This window comes from Rhamphochromis sp. 'chilingali' (assembly GCF_963969265.1).
Source record: "Rhamphochromis sp. 'chilingali' genome assembly, chromosome: 12".
Taxonomy (NCBI): domain Eukaryota; kingdom Metazoa; phylum Chordata; class Actinopteri; order Cichliformes; family Cichlidae; genus Rhamphochromis; species Rhamphochromis sp. 'chilingali'.
The window spans coordinates 22737588-22751426 of NC_137939.1; the positions used below are offsets into that span (position 1 = coordinate 22737588).

Here is a 13839-nt window from a genome sequence, read left to right on the forward strand (position 1 = left end):
TGTAACTTTGACACCAGTGTTTCTAATTTCTTTGAGAGTGTGCTGAAAGGTTTGCCCATATCAGGATTACTTAAATATTGGGGATTAGCCAAACAAACAGGGGAAAAAAAGCGTAAATCCTGCTCTCTTTTGTGTGTACATACAAGGAGCACATGCAATATAAGAGTGAAGAAGGGCTTGAAACCGCCGAAGTGTGGCGAAGTGTTTTCTTGCAGGACTGTGCAGCTCCCTGGAGAGTCCTGTCTGAAGCACATGCTGTTGAAAACATCCTGCCATCAGGCCCAGCTGCTCTGCAATAGAAAAGATCCGAGTTCAGTGAACACTTGCTTGCAAAGATTGATATTCTACACTTTCATCTGGGAAGCATCTAAAGACAAAAATATGTGTGTGGTAAAGTTAAAATGTAAAAATGTGTATATTGTGTCTCCTAGAGCATCTCTTCCCATTACCCCTCACTCCCAAATCCCTTAGCTTGCACTTTGTATGAGCGTGTATATGCGGGTGTGTATGTGAAATTGTCTCAGTGTCAGCAGTATGGGCGGGGGGTTGAAAACTCCCCACGCCAGCGGGTTCCAGTGCGCCCTCCGCCCGTCCTGCTCCACAAATTTGGGCTTATCCCCACAAAAGGGGGGATAACAGTTACACAGTTGCTGTAGGGAGGAGGGGGTAATCCACAACATAATGGGGCACACCAGCAGTCCTCCTCCCCACCTGCCCAACCAGTTCATTCTGGACTCACTCTGCTAGATTTGAAGGCTTTTGATGCTTGGAGGTATCAGGAAAATCAGATTGGACTCCAAACATTTAGATACTCTAAATGAAAAACAACTAAAAAAAAATAACATGTTAGAAAAAGAAAGAAAGAAAACAAGCGTCAGAGAGGTGATTAATCTGAGTTTTGACGTAAACCAAAGAATTCTGTCTGCTTTGGTGTGTGTTTCATATCAAAGAGCGAAAATGAAAAGAGTGCATAGACGCAGCATCTCAATAGGTTCTATGGCAACAGCATCATGAAAGGGTTTGTCCCCATGGTGATCAGAGCGGTACCTCACAAGTAGTATGTAGAGAAGGGGGAAAAAACCCTGAGCCTGCCGACATCAAATCTGAGATCTTTGGGTAAAGTGTCAACAAAACAGCAGGCATTTGTTTGCACCTTTAACCTGTAAGTATGCTGCTGCATAAGATGGAAAGAGTCCCTCTGCTTCACATTGGAGCCTGTTGAAACCCAAATTTCCTTCCAGGAGGAAAAGCTTTTATCACATATTTATCCACTGAACAAATGCAGTGCATACACCAACAGCCTAAGGTTTTGGTGTTTTCTTGGTGCTCTTGTCACTAATTGGCTCTTTCTATAACTGATATAAAGGCTGAACGTCTGTTTTTCAGGTGCTCAGAACACGCTAACGCAGGTCATCCAACAGGAGAAAGCAGGAACAAAAACAACTTTATCCTGTGGTAATTTTTCCACTGTTGAATGTATCTGTCATGCTGTTGCACAAATGTAATTTAATAAGGAAACAGCCATACCAGCCAGCCCTTTTAAAATGTGCTTTGTAAAAGGAGCGCTAATGTTAGCATGCTGAGATGGTGACAGTGACAATGGTACCATGGTCATCGTAACAGAAATGGCTCTTTTCTAATTATCATAAACACATAATAATGATGTCAGTGTTTTTACTTTCAAGATAAATATAAAACACACAAATATTTAAATTTATAAGCTAGATATAGGTTTCAGGTGTGAAAGGTGTAGCCAAGTGAGTTCCTCAAATGGCCAGCAGGGGGCAACTCTGGTTACAAAAAGAAGTCTGGTTGTATAAAAGTAATTTTTACAGATAAAACAGCCTTTCATTTCCGTTGTCCATATCCTTAGTAAATACCTTAACAATGTCTTTTTAGGTCTCAGGAGTTAGTTTCAAGTCTTACATGATGCAACATGAAGTTTATTTAGAAAGCTGCAGCTCTGAGTAAGGAAGCAGGTCGTGCTTTCAGGTGGGATTCACAATTTGCCTGTGAGCAAAACAAACCAACTAATAAACCAGCGAATAGATTTGCTTACAGGCTTTTTGGAAAACCCACAGCCTATGGGATTAAAAACATTTCCTGGCACTAGAGGGGTTGGGAATCATCAGTTAAATATCTGTGCCAGAGGATTCGGCTTTTGATCCCATAACTCTGTGAATTTGTGGCCTGCCTAGTCTGCAGGTCAACATTACATTAATATTGTCCATAAATCAATACATGACAAAAAAAAAAAGAAAGTGGTCACAAATTTATGATTTATTTCTCATACTGTTTATAATATATAATTTTTTTTTTCATTGAATGGTTTCAACCTTTCACATTCACTTTATAGTGTCATTAAAGTTTGGAGAACTAAAAATGAACAGTATTTTACTTTATGATTAAACTAATTTTCAAAACTGAATGATTCGTTTTTAATAATTTATTGATAAATATTTAATACTTTCCTGCAAAACTTTCACTCTGCTGTGAATCCAGTGGACTGGATTGGGACTGTTTGCAGGTTTGTTATGGCCCTCCGGTCCGATTTTTACCACCTCTGTTTTGCACTTTTCATGGTATATGTCCATAATAAAGAAACATGTGACTTAAATAGACTTAAAGTTTAGTTCAATTTGTCTTCAGGACTATTAATTTTTTTCCCCCTGTCTTTGAAGGCAATCTAGCCTCCTGGGTCTGCATTTCATGTTAAGATATAAACTGAATATAAATGGGTTGCCACAGCAGGTAGCACTGCATGTTTGATTTGACAGCTTTCTTATGCCAGGCATCTGGGTCTCCTCCTGGGATCAAACCAGTGGGTCTTTTGCCTTCTAAACCACTACACGATACATGAACTAGCTGTGAATGTGAGTTATCTGGAAACTGTCCTCTCTATACTGGCCAAAGTGACTCCAGTTAGAAAATCCATGAAATGCTTCTCATAGTTCTTTGAAGATTTTTTTTACAGTAGTGAAGGTCAGTGAATGTTTAGGAGTAAAGTATGCAAATGGACTGATGTGTGTGAATTACTTGATAACGCCTGATGTGCACTAGAAGGAGAGGGCGAGGAGGAGAGAGAGAGAGAGAGGGAGGAGGCTGTTCTCATCAAAGGACCTCTCGCACACTCAGGTTAATCAGGGAGGTAGCAGGAACCTTGAAGTCCTCAGAGACCACCAGTTACACAGAGACACACAGAGAGACCGACCACCAGAAAACTGCCTGAATAAACCTACTTGTTGGGTTTGAAATGACGTGGCGTGAGGTAAGCATGTTAGGTTAATGTATTAATGTTTAAATGTGTTATAATTTACATGGGATGGAGTTTAAATCTTGTCTATTTTAGTAAAAAATGTCTCTTTATTATTAGGCTTTGCGTACAGAATATTAACATTTAAATATAATCAGTAATTTTATAACTAAATGGATTAAAACAACATTAAGCTGGTTACGTTGAGAGTGTTTTTAAGACATATTTTGAAAGAAAAATATGGATAAATATCATTTGCAGCATAGAGATTACATGTTCATCATGCTCTGATGATTAAAATCTTTATTTATTTATTTATTTATTTATTTATTTTTTTACCTGTGTTCTGCTTTTATTTACCTAAAAATGTAACAATATATTTAGAGGAGTAGCTAAAGCCCAACTTGTTTACATCCCTTTTCTATGAGGAGCTACGTAGTCGGCAATTCTGGCACGCCATGCTGGCAGAGCTCCTCGGCACCCTGGTGTTGGTGAGCGCTGTGCTGGGTGCCTCTGTGCCAGGCCCTGGAGATGCCCCTGGAGGACCCCTGTATCCAGCGGTGGCAGTGGGTGTGGTGATTGTAGCACTGGGACACTGTTTTGGAGAAATAAGTGGGGCACAGGTAATTATGTCATTTTAACATGTTGTTTTTCATTTTTCTTTCTGAACTGAACTTGACAGAAACGCTTTCAAAGTACTTCAAAGTAGTTCATTTAAGTGAATAGAAGTACGAATGCGACAATGTAAAAAAATGCTTCAAGTAAAAGTCCTGCATTTAAACATCCTCATTTCGAAATTGCTCATTTGTTAAAAAATGTACTCATAATTAGTTAATTATATAATTATATATACTATTAGGTAGTTTTAGTTCAGCGGTTTCAACCTCGGGGGTTGTCTCCTCTCCAAAGGGACATTTGATAAATGTAAGAGAGTATAAATGTTACAAGAAAGGAAAAAACAACCCTGCATAAATTCATATTTCCTTTTTGCACTTTAACGTTTGGCGATCATTGATTTGATCTATTACAATAAACATTAAAGTAGAGAACCGTGAGACCACCGAGCTGTTTATGATTTCTATAGTTTTATATGCCAGTGTGTGCTTGTGTTCCTGCTCAGGTGAACCCTGCTGTGACTCTGGCTCTGTTGGCCACACGGCGGCTTGATGTTCTCCGGGCCCTCGTTTATATCATCGCTCAGTGTTTGGGGGCCTCCTTAGGAGCTGGGGCCCTGTACCTGGCCCTGCCGTTTAAAACCACAGCAGAGCACTTTGTCAACAGGGTCAGTTCCTAGAACGTATGTGTGCCATTTAAAAAAATTCTAACAATCATTTGCATCTTTCTAGAATATGTTTTTACTCTTCTCGCACCTCACCCAGGTACCTTTAGAGCTGAATGCAGCCAAGGCTCTGGGCATTGAGGTCTTGTGCACCTTCCAGATGGTCTTCACCGTCTTCTCGGTGGAGGACCAGCGAAGGAGGGAGAGCCCAGAACCAGGAAACCTGGCCATTGGACTAGCACACACTGCTGGTGTGCTGATAGGGGTGAGATGAGCTTCTTTTATGCCTATAGTGTATTATTTGTATTATTCCCCCCCCCCCCCCCCCCCCCCCCCCCCCCCCCCCACTGCTACAGCCACTGTGGGTTGCATTTCTCAATATACATAATCTGGAGCTTTTGTTGCTTTCTGTCACACTGACACAGAAAAAAGATCTCCCAGTTAAATATGTGAGTGGAACTAGTTTTACAGGAAGTGTGATCAATTTTAAAGAAGAGCAACAAAAAACAACCAAACCAGAGAAAAACGGAACTAAAATATAATCGACACGAGGAAGTGTGCTTTTAAATCAACATTTGATTTTATTTAAGGTGTTAAATAAAGAATCCATTGCACTTTTTACCAACTTATACATTAAATAACTTCAGAAGTGTTTTTTATGTTATTTAAAATCACTTTTATTTAAGCAAAAGACCTGAGTGGTTGTTGTGTTCCTTTTGCCATAACATTTTTTAAACTTTAATTATTATGATATATGTCTTTAAATCTTAAAGCTACATTATCCTCATGTAGAAAAACAAAAAGCCTTATTGTGATGTTGTTTGTTTTTCTTCAGGCTCGGTTCTCTGGCGCGAGTATGAATCCCGCCCGCTCGCTGGGTCCGGCCATCATCACAGGCTTCTGGGAAGACCACTGGGTGAGACAGAAATCCAAAATCCAAATCTTTTTTTTAAACACAGATTTTTGGTCAGTGTACAAAAGTTATGAAGACATGATTTTTAGTGCAACATAAGTAAAGTCAACAAAATTTACATTCACATGGGTTCATTTTGAAGAACTTATTTTCTGATTTTGATTTTTTGCTACACTATAAAGACAAATATTTAACTTCTTACTATTGATTGCTATTGTTATTTTTTTCTTTTCAGATTAAGCTCTTATAACATGGTCACATATTTTAAAAGGTTTTTGTTTGTAATAAAGAATGGTGACATTTCATGTGTCTTTAAGTTGTTTCATAGGAGATATTTTTGTTTTTAAACATCATAAGATAAAAATTAGACATTTAAAGAAAGAAAGGAACATTTGCAGAATTTTATTGTATTTTTAAAAAAAAAATTTCTTCTGTTAATCAGCTCAGCATATTTAAGATCTATCTTGTGATGAGACCAAACTACAGGGTGGATAAAACAGCTAAAAGTAGCTCAAACTTAATCAACTACAACAATGAACTGATCCATGGAATTCAGGGCGGTCCCCATCTCTGGTCCTCATGCAGACGTGTCAAAAACTTTCGGAGTAATCTTTTTAAAAACAGACAAACAAGCCAGATCAATCACATAACCTCACTGGTGGAGGTGATAATGTCAAATCTAACAGTACTTCAGTTTAATGGATTCCTCTATTTGTCTTAGATCATTTAGTTACCATGAAAACTCACATACCTCACTTTTGCCCACCTGCAGGTTTACTGGATCGGGCCGGTGCTCGGCGCCATACTGGCAGGGATGTCCCATGACTTCTTCTTTGCACGCAGCGCCTCTCGTCAGAAGCTGGTGGCCTGTTTGACCTGTAAGGACATCGAGATCGTGGAGACGGCAAGCATGACCGGATCGTCGCTGTCTACAGTCACGCAGAATGCCATGAGAGCCAAGCAGGCCAGCAAGCAGGAAAACAACTGAAGAGACATGTACCAAAAAAGCGCACTCTGTGCAACAGCGATTTTTTAAAAGATGCACTGGTGTACACACCATCAAAGTAAATGGTGATGGGGACAAAAGAAAAGAAAGAAGGTGTGTGAAAGGATGTAATTTATCTCACATGACATGCTGTAATATACAAAAGCAGACAGGAGTGCTCGACCATTTAGAGTTTAATGTCATCTAATAGCAATCGTAACATCCTGATAAAGAAGCAGTTTAACTCACGAATTGCAGTTTGACTGTGGCTATACAGAGACCCGTCTATTAACTGCAAGACTGATGGCTTAATACCCAGGTTGTGAGTGTTGGTGCACCAAAATGCACCACAATGGGATATAATTACTATTTACTTTCACAAATAGTCACTTTTATTTATTTATTTTTAATATTTATATGTCTGATATTGTTTGACCATCTGTCTAAACAATTTTTAAAACTAGCAGGTCTACATGTACAACCTAACAAAAATAAAAAGCAAAAACAAGCAGTGATTACTCGCAAGTTTCAACACAATAAAAGAAAAATGAGGCCCTATCTCTATCATTATACGGTAAAATGTGTATCATTACAATTAAAAGTACTTTAAGAAATTCAATTGTATCAGCTAAAACATACTCAACAAGTATCGAAAATAAAAACACTAATATTTGAGAAACTCTCCCATAAATAACAAAAAAATCATGGAATATAATACGATATAGTATTAGTATAATCGTTCTGCTTTTAGTAAATATTTTGGAAGATTTCTGCACAAAAACACATCATTTTTTGGAATCAGGTTAGCAAACAGTTCAACAACAACTGTCATAAAACGGTACGAAGCACAAAGCACAGTATTTCTCTCTTAGTGTAGGATAATAAAACATCCTCAACCAAAAATGCCCAGAAAATGAATTTCAATGAGATACTTCACTGTTCGGATTTCTGGGAAAACTGAATTTTCAGCTGAAAGATCTCATCCTAAGTACGCTTGTTTTTTGGAGGTTCGTGTTATATTTGGTCAATTCTTGTTTTACGAGCTGGCCAAAGACTAAGTTAGCTACAGTTACAAGATTAATTTGATTTTGAACGAAGACCTAGCACAAGATGGAAATTAACTGCAGCTTAAAACATGTACTTGGACTTTTTACTGAATAGCAGTCGCTAAATTTGATTCACAGAGAATTATCACATAAATGTGCAGCTCTCCTTACATTTGAAGAGCTTCAGTTTCCAGTCATTCTGGGGCTAATTTCATGAAGGTGATTCAAAAATATAAATATTGGAAATATTCCAATCTTTCCATGTTACAAATGAGCGTACAAATGTACGATTTATACATTCAAATGCCAAATTTTATTCTAAAGAAGATCATCTTAATGTACAAGTCACAGTTTGAAGTTTATGGAAGCTTGTTTACGCCACACTTTGGGGTATTATCTCAAAGTGTTTAGTTGGGTATGTAAAACTTTTGACTTACTCAGAAGTAAGTTTTTCATATTTATTTTGTCTAATTTCACAAAATAGGACTCTGATTTCTCCCTTTTGTCACAGGAGAGAGCTGTTTGCAGATTTACAAAGCAAAATGCTCTAGAAACCTTACAAACTATCTTAAAAACAGCAATCAGGCACAGATAGCGACTCACTAATTCACACAATGGAGTGCTTAGTTAGCAGATATATCCCCTCATAAGTTAATGGAGACCAAAAACAGAGACAAAAGAGAATGATTGTTAGACTTAGACTTACCAGAAAGACAGAAATATGACCCCCAGATGTGTACATGTTAAAGTTATGCATTTACTGTATAAAAGATGATGCTCAGAGTACGTGAAAAAAACTTTATTGCAGGCCTCATGGCACAAAACAGAAATGTCTTAAAGTTGCAGTGACGCAGTAAAATTAGGTAAAAATACAATCTTATTCCTAAATTTGAGAACACTAGCAGTAGTAATACTAACAAAAAGCTATAAGACATGAGTGGGATGGAGAAAAAAAGCCCAGACTGTGTGATATGGAGATAAAACCCAGCTTTTCTTTTGTAAATGGCAAAACTTCCCATTTCCTCTTCAGAGTAACACAGTTTTTGGGACGTATGCAGCTAATGTTTTATGTTTTCAAAGAACCAAAGCTAATAAAAAACCCACATGTGATAATGAGGCAACAAAGGGAGGGTTGCAATTCTCACCTTCTGCTGGTGCATTACAAGCACACGATAATTTTTATTTTTCCCCCTTTTTTCAATGCGCGTGGGGGAGAATTTCATGTAGAAGCTGAATTTTAAAAGGAGTGGATGTGACCTTTGAGGTCCTTGTTGTCTGTCATTAGTGTATGCAAAAGTGTAGCCAATACTGTGAGATTCAGTATTCACTTTCACATTTGCATGTCATTATAATTCTAACAGAGACTCATTGAAATCCTGCTGAAAACACCCTTATGTTTCAGTTGCATCTTGTGTTTGCGAATGCTTTGAAATGCTAAAGAGGTCCTTAGCCTGCACCGTGGGTTCAATGACGCTCTCATCCAGCATCTCTCTCATGTCTGTGCCTGTTAGCGTCTATCTCTTCTCTGAGGTCTCCTATTCACAATCAAATGGACCTTCATTCCTCTGTAATGGCTCTACAGAAAGAACACCTTCAGTCACAACACGCTTTGTAATTTGAAATGGAAACGCTGAGCATACGCGTGTATGTGGGTGAGAGACAATACTTTGATGAAACCTTTAAACATATTTGTGCGTGGGTGTACGCGCCTTTATTTTTGCCTCGCATTAAAATGTGTTTTACGTGTTTGCAGTTTAAATGTTCAGTTGAAATAGAAAAAAGTTGCTCTTTACTGATAATTTGCTTTAGTTTGTCTTAAGTCACAGGCATTGTACAATCAACAACAAATTATATGTAAAGAATTTGGATGAACTAACCCTTTAAAATTGATATTAAATAAAAAAATCGAACCATTTATTGTATACTTTCTGTGTTGATGTGTGTAATTTTCATACACATGCACACACACTCTTAAATTTGCATGCAGCATGCGCACATACACTCGCAGACACACATACAGCATGCACAATAGCTATAACTGCCACTGTGCTGCCAGCATTTTGCATTGTGTGTGTTCTTTCTAACATGTATAAAAGGGAGTTAAAACGGCAAGCTCAGCTATCTGCATTCATCACGCCCCAGCTACACACACACACATGCGCACGCATACACACTCCTCCACCAGTGATGTCGCTCGGCTGGTCGGCGTGACGCCCCGGTGCTGCACAGTAACCCCATCGTTCCCCCGCATCCCCGCTGCCCTTCTCCCCTTTTCCCAACCTCGCGCACACACTGAGAACGTTCAGGGCTTTGGTCGTACGTCCTCCTGCATCACAGCCTCACATACTGCTAACCTCTGCTAAGCACCTCCTCGAAGCTCCTGTCACAACAGAAGGCACAATCTGCTGCGTTGTGTGAATTATTGTTGGTTTGCTGCTTGATTCACTGTTTTCTCTCTGCATTGCTGCTTTCGCCCCTTCTTTGCACACATCAGCCAGATTAACATGTTTCTCCAATATTTTCTAGCGCCACCAAATGGCGCTGGTTGTGGGGCGGTGTCAGTGCACACTGAACCCTGAGGCGGTGTCAAGTTCAGGTTAAAGTGCTCACACTTCCAGGCCTCTGCAATGCTTAATGCCAATTAAAGATCACTGATTCTCACAGGCAGGATTAATTATGTGCACGCCAATAAACAGAAGCTGCAAATTTAAACATGCATTTTGGCACTAAGCTTTGCAAATTTGAGAAAATGCTTTGCCAGCTGTTGTTACTTGTGCTTCAGTTTAATATGTATTTTTGTCTTATCTCTGTCCATATGTAGCCCAGATGCTTGTTACAGACAATGGTTTCACAGGGTCAGGCATTTCAGTGTATCGGTCAGGCCAGCACTGTTAGCTTTGGGCACTTCCGTCCGGGGGCCCCAACTGTATTATTTGAATGTGTGCATGTGTGTTTTTGTGCATACATGTGTGTGTTTTCTGCCCTAATCTATCAGCATGCGTGTCCCCTGATAATGAAAGTTATGATACATCAACAGATGACTTACTCCCGAAAGAAAACTCAGCATAACCTGCTCTTCACTGCAACTCTTTCCTCTGTCATTTTTGACTCCTTCTAAAGATGAATACACTCTCTTGTGACTTTTTTCCTGCAAAATGTTACTACCTCACTCTAAAAAAGAATAATTTCTCACTCATTTTCACTTCATATTTTTTTCCTCTTAGATATGCTACATCTCTTTTGGCCATACGCTGTTATGTGGGGGGAGACAGAGGGGTTAAGTTTGTTTGATTTAGGATGTCCAGCACTGCTGCCCCCCGCCCTTGGCCCTACAGGGGGATTATGGCGTCACCTGGGGCCCCTGGGGGGGTATTATAAAGCGCCCGTCTGGCCCTCTCCCCTCCGTCAGAGAGGCTAAAAGGTCCACTGGACGCTATCTATCCCCGTCTCTTTTTAGAAACACCCCTTTAGCATTGATGCCCACCTCTTCTTGACATCCCATTCCACCTGAGATCTCCTCCCACACTCCCACATTATCTCACACCTATGTCTTTGGACAGGTGGACAGAGGTGGCAAGCGAATGCAGCTGAGTTGACTTTACCAACCCAGTCTGGTAAAAGATCTGTTGAGTGGATTCGTCTGTTGACGTTCTGAAATCCTGTTTTGTCTTTAAACTGACTTTCCAGCTGTGTTTGGTCAGCTTAGTGAGCTGACTACAAAAGGGAGACTCTTTTTTAAAGTTTTTGATATCTGAAGAGGATTGAAAAGGTACACATTTGACCTTTTCTAGATTTATTTTTGAAGAATCCTCTTCATCTGGTGGAGAGCCTCAACCGTCACCATGTGGGAGTTCCGGTCTATGAATTTTTGGCGGGCAGTTTTTGCCGAGTTCTTCGGGACCATGTTTTTTGTGTTCTTTGGCATGGGCGCTGCCCTGCGCTGGACCACTGGGCCTCATCATGTCCTTCACGTGGCCCTGTGCTTTGGGCTGGCAGCCGCTACCCTCATCCAGTCCATCGGCCACATCAGCGGCGGCCACATCAACCCTGCCGTCACTTTTGCCTACCTTGTCGGCTCACAGATGTCTCTTTTCCGAGCCATTTTCTACATTGCTGCCCAGTGCCTGGGTGCTGTAGCCGGGGCTGCTGTGCTGTATGGGGTCACACCAGGCAACATGAGAGGCAACATGGCAATGAACACGGTAAAGACCAAAGAGGGATGTTTCAGGAAATAAGTGTAGCAATGTTGGGAAATCCTTTTTGGTTTAGAGTTTGTACTACCAATTCAGGTTTAATGTGGTAAGATATGAAACCATGGTTGGATTCAAATGAAATGCATTCATTCACTGCACCTCTCGGCCCAAATATCACCTTTTATCATATTTGTGTATTTCCAGCTGCAGCCTGGCATCAGCCTGGGGATGGCCACCACTGTGGAGGTCTTCCTCACCATGCAGCTTGTCATCTGCATCTTCGCCGTGACTGATGAGAGGAGAAACGGACGTCTCGGATCTGCTGCCCTCTCCATTGGCTTCTCTGTTACCATCGGACATCTCATGGGGGTAAAGACACACGGTCTTAGCATATAATCTAGTGTTAAATGCATGCATACGGAAGTGTAAATATTAGAAACGTGCTTCTTGTGTTTCAGATGTACTACACGGGTGCTGGAATGAACCCTGCCAGGTCCTTTGCCCCTGCTGTGATCTTCAGAAACTTTATCAACCACTGGGTAAGACCTGAAACGATCGATCTTCCCTCACCTTCCTTCTGTTTTAAGAGGTCTCATAAGTGACTCAACCGCTGATAAATATTAACTTTGCTGCTTACAGGTGTACTGGGTCGGGCCTATGATAGGAGGTGCCATGGGGGCCCTCCTGTATGATTTCATGCTGTTCCCACGCATGAGGGGTCTGTCCGAGCGTCTGGCCACACTGAAGGGCAGTCGACCTCCCGAGAACGAGACCCAGCAGGACACCCGCGGGGAGCCCATCGAGCTCAAGACACAAGCCCTATAAACCTGCCCCTTCTCCCCTTCTCTGACTGGGGCCGAGGGATGAGGGACAAGGCCCTGAGCTACACCAACCCCACCTCCACTGCCCCCACCCAGTGCCTTCACATACACACACACAGACACAAAACTAACCCAGACAACTCACGTGTAGACTAACACCTAACAACATTTTCCGGTGCCACTCTAAAAACATGCAGGTCAATCACCTTTAACCTCAACACACAACAACACTCCTCTACACCCAGTCATCTCTCTGTATTCTGAACTGGACTTTGTGTTTTCATAAATGGTGACCAGAGATTGAACCAGTAGCCGCCCCGTCTCTTCCTGCCCGCCTCTTTCCTCCTCCCAGGCAGGCTTTTGATCTGCAATGCAGAAACGTGTGGAAACCCCTTAAATCCAGCAGAGAAATTTGAGGAGGGGAGGAGACTGGGGGGTAGGACGGAGGTGAGGCGGGGATGTGGGAATGATATGTGAAAGGGATAAGAGAGCATGGGGCAGGTGGGGGTGGAGTAGAGGGGTGGATAGAGAGGGCAGCACTTCTGGGTTTGTGGTCGTTTCAAGTTGGGTTAGACCAGTGAAGATGGGCATGCTTTTCATTATTCACAAGAATTCTTTTTTCTTTCTTTCTCCATTTTAGTTTATTTTTTGTTTTGTTTTCTGCACTTCCCACACAAGACGTGGATGTATGATACCATTAGATTTAACCAGGGTTTCATTATTTTCAATCACTACAATTTATCTGTGGGTTTGTGTTTGTGTGTGCGCGCAAGTGTGTGCGTGAGAGTGAGTGTGTGCCTTTGTGTGCGCCTGCGCCTGTACGTTTGGGTGTATTTGCAAGTGAGTGCGTTTATGTGTGTACGTGTGCGACCGAGATCGCACATACAGTACTTTTTATTTCGTTTTACCGCTCTCATGTTTCGTAACCACTGATTGTGCTCATTTTTTGTCCCCACTTTTTAAGACATTACCATTTCTCCTCCGCCTTCACTGTGCTATTTGGTATGATATTCATTTTTACATAAACCATCTGCTTTTTTGTTCTGAATCAGCGCAATCCAAAGCAAATGTTGTATCCCAGACTTCAAGAGTAGGTCTGCTGATCGGCTGTGCGAGTTTTACATTGAGTCTCCTTTTATTATTTGATCCTTAACTGGGAGCACAAAGCGTTTCAATAAGAATTTCAATGAAAATAAACATAAAAAAAACTTGATACGAGGGTCGGCTCATCTTTGCTTTTTTCGCCTTTAAATGTTATGAATGCAATTTAAATGAATGCAAGAGGAAGTGTGAGTTGTAATAAATAATCTTGGCCAGAAGAGGGCATAAAGAGCACATGGGATAGTCTC

The 13839-nt window shown here is 40.8% G+C and overlaps 2 protein-coding genes across 2 annotated transcripts; both read left to right on the plus strand.

Moving 5' to 3' along the window:
* Positions 1-3202: 3202 nt before the first annotated feature.
* LOC308406928 (aquaporin AQPAe.a) lies at positions 3203-6433 on the plus strand (the record flags this gene model as incomplete). Its single annotated transcript, XM_080898249.1, has 6 exons — positions 3203-3268; positions 3685-3876; positions 4374-4535; positions 4633-4797; positions 5368-5448; positions 6218-6433. Exons 1-6 carry the CDS (start codon positions 3254-3256, stop codon positions 6431-6433), a joined length of 831 nt encoding a protein of 276 aa, XP_080754375.1. The 5' UTR covers positions 3203-3253.
* Positions 6434-10900: 4467 nt separating this feature from the next.
* mipb (major intrinsic protein of lens fiber b) lies at positions 10901-12959 on the plus strand. The gene is made up of 4 exons (XM_080898248.1): positions 10901-11678; positions 11874-12038; positions 12128-12208; positions 12309-12959. The coding sequence occupies exons 1-4, from the start codon at positions 11319-11321 to the stop codon at positions 12492-12494; spliced, it is 792 nt and encodes a 263-aa protein (XP_080754374.1). The 5' UTR covers positions 10901-11318; the 3' UTR covers positions 12495-12959.
* Positions 12960-13839: the final 880 nt, after the last annotated feature.

What these genes read in the sequence shown, in the direction of transcription:
- mipb (XM_080898248.1), top strand. Translation starts at nt 11,319, where the DNA reads ATGTGGGAGTTCCGGTCTATGAATTTTTGGCGGGCAGTTTTTGCCGAG. An exon ending in GCAACATGGCAATGAACACG is followed by an intron (nt 11,679 to 11,873) that starts GTAAAGACCAAA and finishes GTGTATTTCCAG; the next exon opens with CTGCAGCCTGGCATCAGCCT. An exon ending in GAAACTTTATCAACCACTGG is followed by an intron (nt 12,209 to 12,308) that starts GTAAGACCTGAA and finishes TGCTGCTTACAG; the next exon opens with GTGTACTGGGTCGGGCCTAT.